This window comes from Plectrocnemia conspersa, unplaced genomic scaffold (genome assembly GCF_051122295.1).
Source record: "Plectrocnemia conspersa isolate PC_06_02 unplaced genomic scaffold, ASM5112229v1 ptg000009l, whole genome shotgun sequence".
NCBI lineage: Eukaryota > Metazoa > Arthropoda > Insecta > Trichoptera > Polycentropodidae > Plectrocnemia > Plectrocnemia conspersa.
Genome location: NW_028277173.1, coordinates 7,821,470 through 7,842,515, shown reverse-complemented (window position 1 = coordinate 7,842,515; position 21,046 = coordinate 7,821,470). Strand labels below are relative to the sequence as shown.

At 31.2% G+C, this 21,046-nt stretch overlaps 1 protein-coding gene across 1 annotated transcript; it reads left to right on the top strand.

Moving 5' to 3' along the window:
• Positions 1–18,455: 18,455 nt before the first annotated feature.
• On the top strand, positions 18,456–19,579 carry LOC148231790 (uncharacterized). The gene is made up of 2 exons (XM_088191765.1): positions 18,456–18,622; positions 18,687–19,579. The coding sequence occupies exons 1-2, from the start codon at positions 18,547–18,549 to the stop codon at positions 19,355–19,357; spliced, it is 747 nt and encodes a 248-aa protein (XP_088047891.1). The 5' UTR covers positions 18,456–18,546; the 3' UTR covers positions 19,358–19,579.
• Positions 19,580–21,046: the final 1,467 nt, after the last annotated feature.

The window sequence follows — 21,046 nt, the reverse complement described above, 5'->3', positions numbered from 1 at the left end:
TGATGCGCTAATAATATTGTGAGTCAATGGCTAATTGTCTCCGTCAAGTCTTGTCGGCCTCTGCGCCTCGTCATCGACAGACGCGCGCGGACGCGAATAACAATGGGCCAGACCAGGATCAAGGATCCGATAAATCCGTGGTCAATTTCGAATTCGAGCCCAGACTCCGGAGCTGCCTGATTACGAAACGGAATTGCGAAATTTTGGCTTTTTCGACCCGGCGAGACGATCGATTATCGGCTAAATGTGTCGCCATTAAATCATTGACATGGTTTAACTACTATCTCAAAATTATATCATCCCTGAAAGGACTCATTAGAATATTCGCCAAATAATTTGTCGATTACCAATGCAAAATCGACCTCCTCATAATCATAAGTGGATATTCGCGATATGCGAAAGATACGTGCTTAGTCACTGAAATGCGCTTTCGAGATACATAAATAAAAAGTGTGGTGCTGATGATGATAATCAAGAGTCGCGTCGGCGATAATAATGTAATCTACCACCCAAATCAGCGTTTCCCAAATTTAAAAAAATAGGTTTAAGTATATCATATATAAAATGATATTTTCATATATTATTAAATTTATATGGAAATTTGTTCCAAACATTATTAGGTATTATATAATATATACAATAAAATGATGTATTTAAAATATTTCATAAATTTTGCTGAATGAAGTCAATCGCAGCTGATCATCATTCTGGTAATTTGATTTCAAAATATAGCATCCATAAGTGCTATAATTTACAAATGATATTTACTCTTAATCAGGAGTAAAAGTATAAAAATATATTTCCGGATTATAATTCTAGTCTTATTGGAACGCAATAAATTTACCAATAAAATAAGCATTTAATCACAAATTTAATACAGTTAGTCAACAATACAACACGTTGGTCTGTCAGGCCATTGCTAATATCACTCAAGTAGCAGCTAACTCATAGAGATAACAACTTATTTTGCTGAACATGTAAGCTGTAGTTACAGAGAGCCCCATCTACGACTTCATACTCTCATTGAGTCCTTCATTAACGATACTCAAATAACACTATTAATTCAAATACTAAATGAAAAAAATAATCATTAGGATCAAAAAGTTTTGGAAGCGCTTGTATAGGAATTGCACGTACGCCACTTAAAAATAAATACGGTTTGGTTTTTTACTGTTGTACTACAGTCTATTCAAATTCATAGCTGTCAATTTCAAGGAATACGCGCGTCCGTCATATAAATTGTTTGTTTTACGCCTCGGTTAAAATTCCTTAATCAAAAATTTCTGTATATGCAAATCCACATACGCGTTCCGACGCGTTTGCAATAAAATATATTATCTTATGCAATCTCGATCGCCAATAATCAGGTTGACAACCTCTAAGAAAAGTATTTGTATTAATATCTTTTAAAGGCATGATGCCATAATTCATAAAAAAAAATCTTGAGCTGAAAACTTATTCGCCAAAGGATCAGACAATGGGAGAGCGATTCATCATGAATGAGAAGAATATTTTGAACATCTTGGCTTCCAACTCATTAAGTTATGGATCTAGCCATCGCCTCATGCAAATCTAGCCAGCGTGCACTCGACGTCGTCGACGTGATTGGAAATCGACATCGACGATCACGGGAATCGAACCGGGTTTTACCGGTAATCTTTGGGAGTCACGAGCCGCTCGTGACCCGGACCCTTCCCCATTACCACTTTGACCATCTTTACCCGTTATTGAGGATTTTAGCATAGCCGAATACGCATTGCTGTAGCTGATCATGTGTCCTGTGTAAGGTTATATTTTTGCGCCCCTTCATTTTATGCTGTGAGAAATAATCATTCAAGAAGTTGAAAGTATTATAATAAATTTAAATTATGAAATGATTGTATTTGCATTTTGTCCGAAATTTGCTATTAAATAATTTTAACTTGCTCAGTCTACTCTCACGCGAAGCAGTAAAAACAGAAAGAGTAAGAACATCAGGGACATTTAAGCTTTTTTCAGGACGGAGCAAAAGTTGTCCAGTTTTTGATTTCATTAAAATTCATAGTATTTCATTTAATGACATGCATTTTTCTGATCAAATTCAAGAGGGGAGCAAACGACCCCCCCCCCGCTCCTCAATTACATCCCTGGAAATCACATTAATTTAGAGTGTGATGTCTTAGATGTTGCGCTTCCAGTTGTCTCCGAAGATCAGATTAAACTCAGACATGGAATGAAAAGCAGCTGCTTCCTCGGTATTTTAAGTCTGGATCAATGTTTGGCGAAACTCCGCTTGGTGCGACTGTGAATGAACTCTGGTATGTCCCAACTCGGATGTACATATATATTCACCGAATTGTTGATCAAATTCTATTTCATTATAATTCAGTTGTGAAGTCTCAGCTCTTCATAAAATGAGATCGGAAGTGCCTCAAGACAGTGTGCTTGAACCGATAATGTACCTACTGTACACAGCAGACTCACCACTAACCAGCAAAACTTTTTTTGCTACCTTTGCAGACGGTACGGTCGTTATAGCCTCCCTTGAAAATGCAAACATGACGTTTAGAATTATACAAGAACATCTAAATAAAATTAAAAAATGGCTACAATCATAAAGAATCAAGCAAACGAGAAAAAAACTGTTCATGTGACATTTACCATAAAAAAGAATACATTACAGCCCAGTTAAATAATAATATAATATCACAAGCAGATAGTGCCAAATATATGGGGATGCACATGAATAGAAGATTCACATAAAATACACATAAATTAGATTAGGGATTGCAATATCGGTAGTACTGATACCAGTAATACCGGTATTGGGACAAAATTTATATTCGGTACTACCGGTATTACAAACTAAAATACCATACTTCTTTTTGAAATCTGTATTTCTTTTTTTGTTAAAAGTGAAAACGACGATGCCTATATATTGCTTAAAAGTAAAAGCGTACAATAAAATGATGTTCACTGTAGGAGATTACCTTAAGTAGTTTTATCAGGGTCGGATATCTAAGTAGAATGTTATTATCTCTTTTAGTCCAATAGGAATACAATATTGGCCCACCCTACCTATGCGCAAAAATTCACCGGATGATATTTTAGCGTTTTTAAAATTTAATTTAACATGTTTGATATTTTTGTATTTTTGTAAATGCGCAACGTGTCAACAAAAAAGAAATACATTTGCTAAATCTCCTGCAAATATAACGGTACCTAGCAGTGTCTAGTAAATCTGTTATCTAACAGAGAAATGACCGCACCCTATTTTATGATAGGGATGGCTGGCGAAGTGAATACAAAAACAGATATGCATACTCGATTTTCTTTCTATTATTTGTACATTTTTATCTCCATTCAGACATATTTTATCCTAATAGTCTACGGAATATGCTTCACTAAGCATTGGTGCTATTTATATTTAAATAAAAATTTGCACGAAATGTATGTTTTTTTAAAAAATAACATTTTCATTAGAAAATAATGCAATGTTATTTTTTTCTGTTACGAACTGAAAATTGGTTGAACTAGACTATATAATTAAAATAAGCAATAACTCAAATGTGTTTACGGGTCTTGGAATCGAGGGATTTTGCGGATTAGGATGACTTTTGTACATCTCTACAAAGTTTCAAGCGATAAGGCGTAGAAATACAATGCATTATATTGTCACAAGCACTTTTCAATGTTGATAGGGGGTGCTATCGACAATTCGTTGATGCTCTATGAATTTTAGATGCAGACAAAAGCAACGTTTTCATTGAAAAAAATGTTTTCATTAGTAACTATGTGTGTCCCCGAATGCGGTCCTGTTCTTTGAACACCTCTTCTTATCGTGACAGTTTTTTGTTCACATCCTGGACGCGTGCCTCATAGACACGCACAGATCTTACATACCAATGCTTTATTTCGCATTTTTGACATCATACGTTACATTTTTTAATTCAAAGAGTCTTTATAGACGTAATTCATACGCACTGTGTTTTCCCCGATGTGTAACGTAACTCTGAGACGCATCGTACATATTTAAGCTATTTTCTATTTTTAGATTCACTATGGAAAAAATCGACCTTCAGTGAACACTTCTGTAAGTTTTGCATTTAAAAGTGATTGTTCCAAAATCAATTGATTTTTTTGTGCTATACTTGTAAAAATAACGTTTTATTTATTCTAACGATGTTTAAAGATCGAATTGCGAATGGATAATCATATTGTATCGAAAATACATTGCATTTATATATGCATCGTTATATCTTTAATTTAATTTTAGATTTTTGTACAAATTTGTATTTAATTTAATTAAAACGTTTCATTACATTTAACTGCATATTTTAATAACATATTTCAAGTACTAAAATATTCGTCGTTCATTTATTTATTACAGACATTTGAATGATATAATTAAAACAAAAAAAACACATTTACGTTTCGAGGAGCATCTGTATAATTCCGCGACTCTCCTCAGCTTCCAGCTTCAAGTTGTGGAAAGTTCGAGGTATTCTGATAATTAAGTTTCTTTTAGAGCAGTTATGTTAGGTTGTCAAAGTTGTGCTAGCATATAGTTTACGGCAGTTATGTTAGGTTATGCTAGCACATCGTTTACAGCTGTTAGGCTATGTTGCAAAAAAAACTGTTTTACAAAGTTTATTTTTGATTTTTTATTTATAATTAAAATGGGACAGTAAAATTTATTTTGACGCAGTTATGTTACCTGTTTGCTTAAAACTTGTTAAACTGCATTTTAAGTTAGGTTGTCAAAAATATGCTAGCACATCGCTCACAGCAGTTATGCTATGTTAAAACATATACGGGTGTGTTAAAGGTTTGATTTTTTAATTTTTACTTATAATTAAAATGCGACAAATATATATATATATATATCCATTTTTGCCTTTATTTTGTTTCTAAATGCGGAACAATAAGACGTTTTCAACAAAAGAAATATACGCCTTCGAAAATAATTTGTGGACAGAATGTTTATCGGTTGTATCTACTATGACCGAAATTCACAGAATTCGATCATTAAGCGAAACAAAATTATGGAAAGGCCCGCCTTTATTATCGTTTAACGCTTATCTCAAAAACAGGCGTGCCTTGCAAATTTTTGTGAAGTTCGTGTTACGTTTTTATATTTCTTGTTTCAATGCTTTATTGAAAGATTTTATTTCAGTCAATATAATAATTCAATCGCGATCAATTTATTTGTATGCAAATCCACACAAAAAATGTATATTAAATTCGTTTCAGTCATTATTAGCTATTGTATGTACAAAACAACGATAAAACAATTCACCTGAATTAACCCAATCACAGCTGATCTTAAATTTAATTTCTAGCATTTGAAAAAGCTTAAATAGCATCCCTAATCAAAAAGTAAGTAATTTATTTTTAGCGAATATTTTAAGGAATAGCGTAGTCCGTAACGTTTCAGATTAGTTACTCTGAGGTTGCGGGTTCGAGCTACGGCAGTGGCACTCGAATTTTTTTTGTTTTGTTTTACAGTTGCAGTGGCATATATTGGTTATAAATTATATTACACATAATAATTTATAATTATTAATATAGATGTCACCGATTCCCAGAATTTTAGTCTGGTGGTTGTTTTTTAACGCGTTTATTTTAAAAATATTCATGGGTACAATAGTATACAGACATGTTAAATACACAATACTGGTTTATAACCATTATCATTGTTCACGATTAAAAAATAAAAAAATAATAATAAGTTATCCCTAAGTGTAATAAAGTAAAGATTCAAAGAAAAACACATAAAGCCTTTTCCAAAAAAAAAGAAAAAAAAGGAAAAAAAAAGAATCAGTCTGGTGGTTAATACTTACTTGTACGTACTTCATTATATCTGATTGACTTACTCAGTTGAAACAGATTTACCCCGTTGTAACGCATTGGGCTTACGCCTGTCAGGTTACAACGTACGATTTAATAAAATAAATATAACTTATGATTTTAAAAAAAAAAAATATTTTTAACTAATAATTATTTTTTAATTAAATAATATTTCAAAGGCAATTAATTGTTTTTTCGCAATAGTTTTAACTATCTAGATATTTAAAAAACTATAGAATATGTACTAAAAAGAATAACTAGAGTGCATCATAGTTATATATTTATAGTTATTTTTCTCTAATACACATTTTGAAACCATTTTGCTTCTAATGACTCAAAATAATACAAACATATACAAATAACTGAAATCAGCCGAATCTGTCGAAAACAGGAATCAAATTCGCTTTGTCTCAATGCTTAAGAAAATATGACAAAATTTGACCATTTATTCTAAATGTTCTAGCCAATGCTCCCCAACTTTTTGCCAAATATTATAGTTGCACCACTGACTTTGAACAGTTTCTGATTAAATTAGTCGGAAGTGAATCCGCCTGGTAACAACAACGGCAGCGTGCGAGGAGGCGTGTCTGAGATGCGCCAGTTAGATGTCACGTATTAGATTTTCAAAAGCTGATTATTCGATCGAATCGACCTTCAATTATCCTTAATTTATTTTTGAAAAAAAAATACACTTATCGACTATGCGAACCGCATAATTTCCTACTCGGACCTTTGTTGGCATTTCGATCACGAGCCGAGTTTACACATAATATCCGTCAATTTCACATTTGCACAATGGACGTAGTAAAGTAATTATGATAATTCGAATTGTTATTCGAGCTCTTTTGCTTTAATTTATTTCAACCCAGATGTAAATACGATTTTCGACGGATTTTTTATTTTATTCGTTCAGAATTTTAAGCAGAACTGGTGAAATTCGTTTCTCGGAATCGATAAAGAAAGTCATTAGAAGTTTTATGAAATATATTTAAATTAAATCCTTGAACAGTTTTAGTTGTGTATAGATAATCTGTAAAAATAGGTAAGACATAATATTATAATGTAAAATTGCTTTATTTTCACGCTTTTGAATGAAACAATCAAAACTGCTCAGAAGCTAAAATACGGTAAATTGTTTTAAAAAATACTGAAATGGGTACATGATTAACACACAAAGGGCGTACGTTCTCTTGTCAAAAAATCAGCCAAACACCGAAATTACCCTATCTCACCGCAATCTACGAGACTTGAGTGACTGCCAAGTACAAATTTGGTTTTCACGCATTTATGCGACCTCACAGGTGTTTTGACAATATGTACAAAACTCACGTCAAACATTATAATTAACTAATCGACGAGACAAAGGTTCGTAAATTTAAGCGAAAGCTGAAAACACACAATAAATTAGGCAGATATTTAATTTTTCATCATGACTTGACAGGTTTCACCAATGTGCCATGATGGTCATTACACAAACAATAAAGATAAACAATTATAGTGCACACCTAAAACAGATGAGCATCATCCCACATATCTTTTTCTATTTCCTCATAGCTATCACTGAAAACATCTTTGTATTTGCCAAGCTCATTAAGCAGCTGCTTGGCTTGTACAAAAGGAGCGTTGACATTCTGGCCGCAACTGTCAAGAATATGGGAAGCGATCGCGGCTCTATAGAGCAGTCTAAAGCTTGCAGCTGAGTATTGACGGATTGTTGACACCACCTATAAGTGTTTAATTGAGTAGAAGCTACGCCAAGAATGCAATGAATTGTATATCAACGCTCTAAGATGCAATACGAATACGGCGTGTACTTAGGTTTGTCAGGATACCCCCCTCACCAAATCTGTAACAATATTAAACCACTTAATTTTTAATTTATATTAAAAATAAAATAAAATTTATAAATTTCAGTGATAATTATTTATTAATAGGAATAGAAGCAGTTGATATCTAAATTAAAAAAATACAATATAATGTGTATATGAACACATTAATAAGATACGAGAAGCCGGCAGCTCCCACTGCGAGACATACAACACTAGCACGATTAACGGATGCAGTTCTAGTACGCATGTGACCAATTCAATTCCCAATAAGCAATTCATGGCGCACGCGTATCGCCAGCTAGCCCACCCGCAATACTGTCGGCTTTAGCCGCTCCCTCGGTGTGGTTGTATGTAGCCGATTTTCTGAGCGATTAAATTACAAACATAAATGAAAAAAATATTTAATTTTTAGAATCGTTTAAGAATTCCAAGGCATACCCCGTTCTACCGCATGTATGGACCGCACGCCACTGATTCATACGTACATTTAGCATCAAATGAAATCATAGTTTTCAATACACTGTAGATTACTTTCAACAGTATCCACAAAAAGTTTATTTATTTCGTCTGTCAATCGAATCTCTATTAACGAGAATATTCTCTTCACGTTACAATTATGTCCTGGTATGAAGAAAATCTCACACATGCGATATAAATCTTTATAGTGTTCGAGAATTCTATTTTTTTAAATATAGCTCTCCATTTTTCTGTATATATTTTTTTATTCCATTCTAGAGATTGTAATTCAATTTTTAATGTGACAAATTGATTGAATAAAAATGCGTTATTTATTCCAATATTTTTTTTTAAATATTCAACTGTTTTTTTAACATCCGGCCATTTTGATTTGTTTTCCAACCTCGTCCAAGAAATCACTGAAAATTTTTGTTGTAAAGATTTCTCGGAGACGTCTTTCACTTCCGGAACAATCCTGGGTAATATACTTTTATTCATTACCATTATTAAGAAATCCTTTTTCTGAGTTGATGCAATAGTGTGATCCTTTTCTGTATGTATGTATATCGGATCGAGATCTATCGCTTGTACCTATTACAGTTTCTTTATTAAAAAAAGTATGTTTATAATATCACTTGCATAATTAATTAAGAAAGCTTTGAATATACATATGTATATAATACTTTGTTGAGTTGAGTTAACTACTGTTTTAGAAACAACCACAGTTTGTAAACATTCTAATATGGAAACTAAACTTTTATTTCGTCGTTCTAATATTCTATGAGTAAAGTCATATTTTTTTTGTTCAAATATAAAATTAATTATTCCTTTCACCTGTAAAATTGTAACAACATTTTTACTTAATTTTATAACCCCACTTTCTGATGGTTTTAAAATAGTAAAATAAATTTCATTATACAATTTTTCCTGACTAGGTCTAGCAGAGCTTTTCTTATTCATTCCTTAATGTTTATCATATGTATCATAAAATTCAGATTTATCACATTCGTCAAATTCGACATATTCATTTTCATTCATGACAAAATATGACAAAAATAGATGATTTAAAAAAAAACTTATTGAAACGATTTTTTTGAGGAATGGAAGTCATTGTTTATAATTTTTAGGGAAAAAATATTCTTTATTTCATATGTAAAAAAAATGGTAAACCATTTTATAAAAGCCAATTTTCTTTTTTTAAATGACCGAAAAACCGGTTAATCGGTTTTGCTTTTTTACTTTTCTTCGTGCTTATCAGATATTCAAAGAACTCGTACCATTTCTCAATGATTTCGTCTTTGTGTATCAGAATTTTCTCTTCTTTATTAATGGAGGTATTAAGCCCTAAAGGATTAAAGGATTTTGATTGATTTCTGTGTAATTAATAAAAACATTTAGGGTGGGGTGCTTTTTTTTACATTTATTCACGGCTTATTTTTATCATTTTAGTTATTTTTTTCTGTACATTTTTGTGGCTATTTTTCTCTTTTCTTTGTATATTTTTACAATGTTTCTTGTGCTTCTCTGTAGGCATTTTCTTGTTTCGTTTTTCTCAAAAGTGGCTTGAGAAAATACTATTATTATTAATTGTGTTTATATGTTTCTATGGTCTCTTCCGCTCTGGCTAATTTTTATCATTATTTTTTATGGTTTCTTAACTCTTTCCCAGATTCCATTGATATATTCCATTATATTACTTCTATTTAGTTTTTTACAGAGTATTTCGATGGTTTATTAACTTTGTCTTTTAGTTTTTCGGTTTGCCACTTTTTCCTATTTTATCCTTGATTTTGTTGAGAAAAAATATTTTAAAATTTGAGAACCCTAGGGGTGTGACTTCGTAGCCAGTGAGACGCTTGGTGGAATCTAGTTATAGTTTTATTACATTATATTTACATATGTTGCGACAGACGCAACATATGTTTTCTCCGAGTGGTGGTAGAGAAGCTGGCGGAAGGATGATCTCAGTGGACGATCTTAAGAGTTCTGATTGGTGTAGCAGCGTCAGTACATTTTCCGAGCGGTGGTGGAGAAGCATCTTTCTTGCCTACTTTGGCATTGATTTTTTAGAATTAATAATGCGTCATCATAACTGTTCTTAATTATTCGTAATTTTCAACTATTCAAATATTGAATATAAAAATGGACTTCGTAATTTTTTTCTCTGTTTTTACCGATACTAATTTATTTAACTAATTAGTACAAAAAATCAATTAATTGCCTGTATTATGTTATTTAAATAAAAAAATATTGTTACCAAAATTATTCGTTAATTACTTTTAAAATTGTATAAAATATACATAGCACAATGCTGTGCGAATTACTAATTAGTAAGGGCATCAAAAAGAAAATGCTTAATTTATTATTACACCATTTCAGCTTTTTCAAATCAGCTGCTATTGAATTAATTCAGCAAAATTATTAGAATATCGCAGAAACAAAATTTTATCGAATATATTGTATGTTGGATTCTAACATTTTGTTTCGTTCAACGAACGAATTCTCAGAATTTCGGTAATAGTAGATACCGCCAATCAATATTCTATTCACTAATGTTTGTGGCGTAAAAGAAGAAACGTCTCATTGTTTTGCATTTTGAAACAAAATTAGGCGCATGAAGTACCATAGACTTTACAGCAGTAATAGTCACTTTATTATATTGAGAGAAAAAAAGATTACATGTGTTGCTCAAGTATACAAATTGTTTCATTCTAAAATTTTTTAAATTTCATTCAAACTAGAATAAACGAATATTTAAATAATTATTCGAATATTCATATACAATAGTTTAAAATCGAGCAAATAATTCTAATATTCGATTGAAAAACCTAGTCGTGATGTTTAAGGACTTTTTTACACTGCTTTTAAAGTTCCTCATAAGATTTATGTCAGCTACCATTGTTTTAGAGAACTTGGTTAGAGTAATTTAGAGAACCGTTTTTTCTGAATTAATCTGTAACACTCAACTTTAAAATGCATTTTTTTAAATAGGCCATCATTTATTTTAATTGTTTTATTGCAACTTTTCCGCTAGAGTTTTCTTTCGATTTCCGAGAAAAGACAATATATCTTTAGTCGCGTGTACTAAGTGATAAATCTCACACGGTCGTTTACTATTTACATTTATAAGACAGGTAACATGGCCAACATGTGTGGGGAATCTCCATATTGTTTGAGTACGTGACGTTGGACGCATACGCATCAACCCTTTGACTTACGTTATTCATCGCATAAATTAATATTTAAATATGTGTCGTCAGACATCAAACACGCCCAAGTCACAAGCTTAGAAAATTCAATAGTACATTTTAAACTAATTTATGGAATTAAACTGTGTCATTAGATTAGCTAGAATCGATGTATGTATATATATATATTTTAAAATATTTTTTTATGTATGTATCGGTATACAAGCTTTTGTCAAAAGGATCTTAAGTTAAAAATAATATCATGAATGCAAACGTGACAACTTTTCTAATCGCCGTTTTAAATAAGAAAAAAAATCTTCGGCAAGAATAAAAGATTAAGCCAAGGCGCCTATCATCCTGCCATACAACTATCCCCGAGTGAAATTTATCGAAAGCCAACACGTTATGAATTAATTAATTTGACACTGTCATGACATTTCTTGATTTGGCGACAACTTATATTAAGCGTTGATTTTTAAAGCCATCACAATATTGTGTAATTTGTAATTTTATTCAAATATTCCAGAATAAATATTTAATTGCTTATGAATAATAATAATGCGGTAACTATATGTCAGATCCACCTCAAGTTATGTCAGATCCACCACAGGACAACTAACATACTGGCAACTGATCAGAAAAAACTCAAGACTTGATTGACTTTTTTGCATTGTCAAAGGCATAGATGTAAAACGGATTTTAGCTGAATCATGTTTCAAACTAGCATCAAATTATTTACTAATACTAGTTTAATTACAAATGATTTTAATCTACAAATGACAAACTCCAACTTTATATAATCATACAATTGCTTAGGATTTATTCAGAGAAAACTTAGATCAAAATGTCGAATTAAACAGCAGTGAAGAAGTAGACAAACAGTCGAACGATTTAAACAGCAGCTTGGAAAGCTCAATAAAATTTAATTACAAATAGCAGAAAAGTTTAAGCTACGCAAAAAGTGGCAAAACTCAAGATTACCAAGCGAAAAAACAAAATTCAATAAAGCTGTTTAAGAACTAATAGCTCTCTATGGCAACTTAAAAAAATATACATAAAAGACAAAATAACGATCAAAATGGCAACCGAACTACTTGACTGTATATCTGACGATACCACACAATCTGAATGATTTATAGTATCTGACAAACCTGACAGACATGGCAATTAATTAATTAAAAATAGTAAATTATTATAAATAAAAATATTAGTTTATCGGATGTTTTATGGTTAATTTTATTTTAAATGCATTATATTTCACCACAATATGGTTCTGTTGTAATTATTTTGCCTGGTCTTGGAATCTATCGATGAATAATTTGCTCAAAATACCAACATACTGTTACCATATTTTTTCGGGTACAAATTCGACTTCGAAGTATGTTTTGAAGATCTTTTCTACTTATCGCAGATACTCTTTTTTATATATTTAACACAAAATGTGTCACTTTAGACTTCCTTGAATGTGTAGATTATATAGTAGGACTTTTATATAAATTATGTTTCTACAAAAAAGTTACAAAATACATTTGCTATCTTCTTCGTAGAAATATAATTTAAATAAAAGGCCTACTATATGATCTACACTTTCAAGCAAGTCAAAAGTCGCACATTTTGTGTTACAGAATAATCAACTTTATTAACTTAGTACAGAAAATTAGGTCAGATCGAAAGTGGAATTAAAGAACTAATTTTATAAAATACATAAATATTATTTTAGGGCGTCTTAGTTGATTAATCAGCTTTTAAACAATATATTTCTATATAATACAACAATAATAGAGCAGGTATAAAGCAGTTAGATTATTTTTTCTTAAATTTATTCATCTAATTATATTTCAATGAGTAAAAAATATAAATAAAACTATAAATTAATTTATATACTATTTTTTAACGATTAGCACTGTCAATAATATTAATATGATATTAATTACAATTTACTTCCGAGTCATGTTTATTCTAGATATTTTATTTTTATAATATTGAAAAAAATATATGTAATAAAAACACGATTTTATGATAAAACAATTATCAACCGGTTTTTTGGTTAATAACGATTTCATTATAAAATATTTATCTACTTTTTAAGAGGTTTTTTCTTTGAGGTAAAAAATATATACTATTTAATTCCACTATTGGTTGCAATAGATTAGTCATTATCGTGTTAAAAAAATTAAAACCTCAATGCAATTAAAAACATTAAAATGAGATTAATTTATTTAAATTAATTCTCAAGTTTATTTATTATTTAGTTTTAAGTAAAAGAGTTGCCCAAGATTTCTGGAATCGATAAAAAAATAATCGACAAAAGCACCTCCCTCAGACATGAGGAAAAAGACGGGATATTATTATTTTTATCTTATATGATATTTCAGGGCAACCTGTAAATCAAGTTCTTGGGTTTTCCAATTAAAATATATAAATAAAATATAAAATAATAAACCTTTAAAATCTGTATATAGTTGATGTATTTTCTTGCAAAATTATTTTTTTTCGAGTGCCAAAATAGTAAAATATTCTTATAATACAGATTTTTTTTATTTATTATTAAAATATATGATTCTCGTTTGCTTTTCAGAATATTTCAATAATTATCGAATATCAGTACGAATTTTTTTAAGGGCTATTTTATCCTTATATTCGATGTAGGCCAGTAAAGTTTCAACATAAGTCAGTGCCGTCTTGTGACTAATGTAATTGTTAATCACTCCCTTCCTTTTCTGTTTGAGTGACAATGGAAACGTTATCCGAATCATTTAAGCATTGAAAACCCAGATCACTTGAATCGTAATCAGACCACTCTATGATGTTTTTACGATTAACCTATTCAAAGCATTTAATTTTTTTTATTTAACATATTTCAGATACATCACTTGCCTCAGTCTCTTCAAAATCCACGTTAGGAAGAATCTTTCTTCATGATCTAACAAGTGTTACTAACTTTACTATTGACTAATAATGTGCTATTATTACATGTATTGCATCAAATGTCGTAAATTTTTCCATAAATTGATCAAGCCATCATCTTCCTCAGTAAGAGACGAGCATGGTAAAGCCATTTCATTTATGATATAACACCTTGATCTATAGGTTGAATTAAACTTGAAATTAAATTTAATTAAATTAAACTTTTCAGGAATAAATGTTGCTGTTCATTTTCAATATGCTTTCATTCATATGAGAAGGAGCATTATCTATTAGCAATACTTTACTTTGTAAAAAAATTCCCACAATCTGTATCCATACATGCTTCTTTTTGTCCTCGCAAATGTTCTAGTCTTTTTTTACTTTTCCAATCACCAAAATTTATTTTATAAGTTCCAGATACATTTACACAACACATGACTGTATCTTTAGATGATTTTTTAATTAAGATTTGAAATTAATTTAATAATTAATACTTGATAATCCGCACCTGGATAATCGAGAGTAAGCTGTTATTATCTTCTCGATATAAGATGGAACAGATACTCTACCAGGAACTGTCTTAACAAAACGTCTACAAAACCAAGAAAATTGTCGTATCAAACCAGTTCTGGACGACGTTTATGATCACTTGATCACCATAAAACTGATAACGGGATTTTAGCATCCAGCATATATAAAAAGCACTATCATGCTTATTAATAGCCTCTTAGTCCCGTTACGTTTATGTCATCAATTAGGGCAGTTCTGAGCGTAGTGATTTTTGCTCGAGCGCGTGATGTAGGCCTGTAAAAGTCGTGATTCACTTTAATTCAATCGGTGGCGCGCAATGCATACTAAATATCGCGGGCCCACGCGGATGTGCCAATGGGATTCTGAGAAAAGCACAGCTTTAAGGGATTTATCTCCGCTATTGTTTATGCGCATACGTGTTGCGCAATCGCATCTGAACATCAGCAAAGATTCCGGTTCGGGCAGGTGTGTATATCTGGTGGCAGACGAGCTTGATACAATTAAACATTAAATAAATATTTTAATCTCTTTTTCTTTTTCTTCAAAGTTGGGTTCATCATTAAGCGTTAAAAACGAACAGCAATTTTCCTCTGCACACCTTGTCCAAGAATTTTAATATTTTCTTCAGACTCATTTCGATAGTTTGTCATGGATCTAGAACTCATTTATATTGAAACTTAATCCTCTAAATTATCTTGATATTTGTGATTTATAAGTAATCTGGTTTCGCTTAGAGTTATCATAGAACGCTTAAAGTATTTGGTACATTCAGGTGCATCAATTAAATCACCTTATCATTAAGAATTTGCCCACCCAATGAAAACATTTAATCGGTAGATTTAAAAACGGTTGAAAACCTTTTTTACAAATTTAATCAAAAAGGCGTTATAATTAAAATATTATGCTATTAAATCGTAAACCACGGTTACAAAGCCAATAGGCATGTGATATACGAGACAAAAAGGGACTTTCTTGTTAAAATTGGACACCACCGTGAGAAAACCTTTTTGCAGATTAAGTCAAAGTACCTGTATAAATAAAAAAAATTAAAAGCGTCCGTCACAAATGCTATGAAAAGAATAACACGTTCAATTGCGATTGTATCCTAACGGACAAAACTAACTCCAATCCAAATATTCGCCAGTTTTTTAAGTTTTTAATGTTCAAATTATTCGCTTAGTATTCCTTAATGTTTGTGGTGGAATAACTTTTATTTTTTTTAATTTTTAAAACCCAAAAAGCAACTCTTAGAACACAATTTTGTCTTTATGTATCGAACAACACATGTAGTTGCAGCCCAACTCTGTCATTTTTGTTTTGCAAAATTTAAATTATCATCTTTATGCTATTTATAACAGCCAAGGTCATAGCAAAAAATAAACAATGAGCAATAAAACACTTTGTAATTGCCGAAATTTCAGAAATTACTTATATTTCTTAGTTAATATTGTGCAGCTGTGGATTTTGGCTGGCTGGCAAAGATTGTGTTATCTCTTTCAAAATTGATACGAATAATATCTGTCTCAAGTATCTTTTTATGATAATATGTTTTTTAACATACTGAGTCGTAGTCCATTTAAAATTAAAATAAATAGATTTCATTATTTTTACTGTTTTTATAACATTAATTTTGTTTGTTAAGGTTTTATTCGTGCCACCTTCTGATGTCTGATCCTGGGATGCTGCATGTTCTTGGCTTGATGGTGGTGGTGCAGCTGGTGGCGAAATTAATGGAGTATTGATGTTCATTTGATGGTACTCCGGGGTCTCGTAGTCTGGCAATATTCCTCTCTCAGTGGCATGTTCATCGCTGGCTGAATCTTCGTTCCTCTCACCGTCTCCGACCGTCTGCCCATCGTCCATTGGAAACCGGTAAGTACCATAGCTATGGTTTTTCTCTGCATCGGAGGGTAATTACAATGTGTTTACTTGTTCCCTTTCTTCTCCTCTTAGACATAACGAGGGATATTGTGGTGGTTCGTCCGGTTACACTCTTTTGTCACGTTAAAAGAAGAACCCCCACAGTTTTTATATTTATTTATTTTTTGTGCATTGTGATCATCGTATTTATCAGACAAACTGTATTTTTTTATTCTTCATAACTTTATGAATATACAAATAATCGATTATTTTATCGTTTATTATTCGATATTCGAATAGTTAAATATAACGAATATTCGTAAACTTTAATGTGAATTATCTTAGTCATATCTTATTTTTTCTTATTGTTTTGGTACTATTTTTATATATTCGATTATTTTTAGTTTATGATGTCGAATAGTTAACTATGTGAATATGCTTAGAAATTTTACATATAAGATCTTTGATTTTTTACGATTGCTTAATGCATCTGACAAAATTAAATAAAAACTAATTATTATGTCCCAAAATTATAAAAAAAATAGTTACTTCCCCTGATAGTCTCTTATATTAAGACTATATTAAGACTTATGCAAAGATATTAAACTTTCTTTGCTTACATTTTCAAAATACATATTAACTAAGGGGTGGTGTCGACAATTAGTCAATGCTCTGTGACTTTCAGAGAGTTGCGATAACGTCCCTAATTCTTACCTATTGCGTTCGATACTGTTTCATTAACCATCCAGCTTCTCAACGAAATTTCAATACACAATAATATTTTTGACGATAGCTATGAGAATCTGGAAAAAATATTTGGGGCAGTGTTCATATATTTTAGGTGTGCGCAATAATTTTTTTTTTTATTTTTCAAATATTTTTTGGTATAATTATTGTTTGTATAATGGGCGATATGACGCATTGGAGAAATCTATAGTCATTATAGTCAAATTTGTAATAAAAAATAAATTAATAAAATAAATAGGGAAAACTAATTTTACTTTTAACTCCCTGTAAGAAAATTCTAAATTGAATTGACAATACAAACTAAAGCTATTTTTTTATTTATTTTATATGTTTAATTATAAATGAGTTATCGACAAGCGTTTTTTATAAATAGACACAATTAATAGACTATTACGTTTAACTAAATATCTAGTTGAATGATATTTTTGTCGTAGTAGTGTTTGTTGGTTTATGATTTTTACTTTAAAAAAGCATGAACATGCTAATTGAAAACAGTACACAGTATTCATTATAATGTAAAATTGAATTCAAGTCAATAGTGATATTGTTTGTCAACTCTTCTAGTATTTTACAATATGTTTAGTTTGTACATACTTTAGCATATCACAAAATGTGATATGTTAAAGTATGTACATATGTGTAACTTTTATTTATTCATATACTCTGCATTAAATAATAATACCAAATAATTTGAGTAGCTATTTATAATGTCACTATAAGATTACATATGTATATTAAAATAGAACAAGCTATATATAGAGAATAATGTACTGTTTAATATAATATAACAAATTTACATTTTCATAAGTGTAGGATTATTTTTTTAATCCTAATAATGCTCATTAGACAGATCGTTAGATCACAACCTACGAGATGAGATTGGGATGTAAATCCGACTCGATCGTCCTCCCCCATGCCAATGAGGCCGTGAATGATCGGACGGATAACTTATTAAACCAAATCACATATTCGCACACCGAAAAAATCCTCCAGCGCTGCTCACTTTACATGCATGAACCTGTGACACGACGAGAATACCTTATGGATGGAGTGTAAGGTGGGGCGACAGCCCCGTGTCATATATATACACAGGCCATCGCCACAGAAGACCATCTTCACTCGGGTGGAAGTCACAAGAACAAGTGTCTTAGCTCCCTGAAGTATTCTTCAACATTGTTCAAGCACCACATAAAATCAACATGAAATTCTTTATCTTGTTATTCGTCGTCGGATGTGCGCTGGCTTTACCTAGGACCAACTATAAAAGATACGCACGTAAGTTAACAACAGCAATTGACAACAAAGAAGAACATCGTTCATCTATATTTTGCTCTTATAGAAGCGGCTAGATATCAAGCGGCTCTCGCTAGACCTAGAAGAGCTCCAGTCCATCATCGCACGATGTTCATCAGCGGCTTGTACCAAAGACCTCTATACGCTCAACGAAGACAAGCATACGAACCAGAAACATCTATGACTGCCTTTGCTGCCGGTGATTCTGTAGCTGCTGGGTCTTATTTAGGATCCAGAGCTCCCGGCTGCGCTTCTTGTGGAGAGCAAGATAACACTGAGTTCGTAGGAGATGAGCCTTTAGGCCCAGCTCAAGAATTCGACCAACCAGAAGCACCGTTAGCAGATATTCCAGCAGATGCTCCATTAGACGAACCTGCAGCTGAAGTTAACAACGAAGAACTAGTACCAGCTCCACTACCGCCTAAGCGTAAAGCCAACAAGAAACTCAAAGCAGAGGAAGAAGATGATGTTGGCGAAGAAGATTCAGCGATTGTACCGGGACGTCAAGGAACTTATTTCCCAATTGTGTTCAGAGGATACGGCGGAAGGTCTGGAGCAGGAGGTTCAGGCGGCGGAGTCACAGCCATCGCCAACAGTTACAGCACAGGAAAGGGAGGAGTAGCCACAAGTCATGCCACAGCTTATGGAGGTCCAGCGCCTAGCAAATCAAAGAAACGCAAAGCCCCAGTTCCAGATGACGACGAAGATGACGAATAAGCTATTCCAATGTGTGTCTATTCTACATACCTGATCCCAAAGTACCACTGCCACAATCGCTGATTGATTAATTACGGTTTTTATTATTTTTTAGATTTTATTATAGATATATTTTCGTGTAATATAAATTATATAAAATATATATATTATTATTATGTGTATTTGCAATGTGAAAAATTGTTGAAGAATAAAAAACAATGAGGATATTCTCGATAAAAAAAATGTATTTATTTTTAGTTTCGAAAAATTAAATATTAGAGTGAAAAAAGGTTTAGCGACAATGTCACGCACGCTCGCGCGAAGATCGACCTTATCAAAAGCAATAACATGTTTACAAACAGTCGATGTATCATCATACATAAACAATTATATAATAACGCGAAACACAATATATTATTTTAATTTTGCTTAAATTACAAAATTTTACATAATTGATTCTATCTATATTTACGATTAAATTAAATTACATAATTAATTGAATCTTTGTAAAATCGTTTAGTAATAAAAACATAAAAATTTTCAGACAATGAGCCAATTTCTTTCGCGAAATGATTCTCATCTCTCGTGGTCCACATTTATAAAAATGTTGAGAAACATTGTTCTAGAGAACAGTTTTTTATAATATTATATGTAAAAAACAATTGGATCGCTATTTAATTTCTTTAATAAAACAATACTTAATAATATTTATTATCAATTGAAAGGACTTATACTAGGATCACAAAAAATAATCAGCGGATTGATTTATTTTAGTTTTGTCAGTAAATGATTATTAAAGTCGACATTATAAATGAAGTTCGAATCCTCTATCCTTGGTATATAATAAAACATATAAGCTTGAAAATCGTGCAGATTCACAAATAACAAAAAATGATTTTGACGTATAGATAAGTTTTGTAGCAACTACTAAAAACTTATATTTAATTTTCCAATTACTAAATACCGATATTAAAAGCTGCATATGTCAAAGGTTAAACCAATTTAATAAATTTAAATTATCATCATTGTTAATGATGCTCATAACTCACATTTATACACATTTAATTATAAATATAAGTAAATGTATGTATAACAAATAAATTATTCAATAAAATATACTACAATTATATAGAAAAAAAAAACAAATAAAAAACATTATCGATACGTAGAAATACGAACATAAACAATTACAAGAAATGTAAATGCTACATGGGTAATTTTTATTTTTGTTGTATAATTCACTCACGATTTAATTAAATATATAATAAATAGCTTTTAATATACAATAAAAACTGAGAGATCGAATTGATTTGTGTATTTTTAAATCGTATAGCAAACTCTTACAAAATTAGCATGTGTCGCGATTAGATCTTGAAGGTGTTCGAAATGTTGATCAACAAAGAAAGTTAGAGTGTCGAAAAAGCATACGAAATTGGTCAGCTTTTACACGAGCTTTTCTTAGAAATCATTAAATATTTTGGTAACGTACATGTCCGAATTAATTAGAATCGATAGATATTTTTTATCTATTTAAATAGTTTGACCTTCTGTTTCCTTTAAGCGAAATTAGCACTGTTTGTCTAATATGCTGTTTTACTATATTATACTTGATCACAAATGGAACCGGTCTTGTTCTTTGTTTATTTTCACCAGTTCACAAATTCACTAGTAGTGGGTCACGCGATTGTTTGTTAATCGATTCCCGTTAGA

Bases quoted from the DNA above. Each gene is read 5' to 3' on its own strand.
- LOC148231790 (XM_088191765.1), top strand. From the start codon at position 18,547: ATGAAATTCTTTATCTTGTTATTCGTCGTCGGATGTGCGCTGGCTTTA. The intron at 18,623-18,686 runs GTAAGTTAACAA...TTGCTCTTATAG, and splicing joins CAACTATAAAAGATACGCAC to AAGCGGCTAGATATCAAGCG.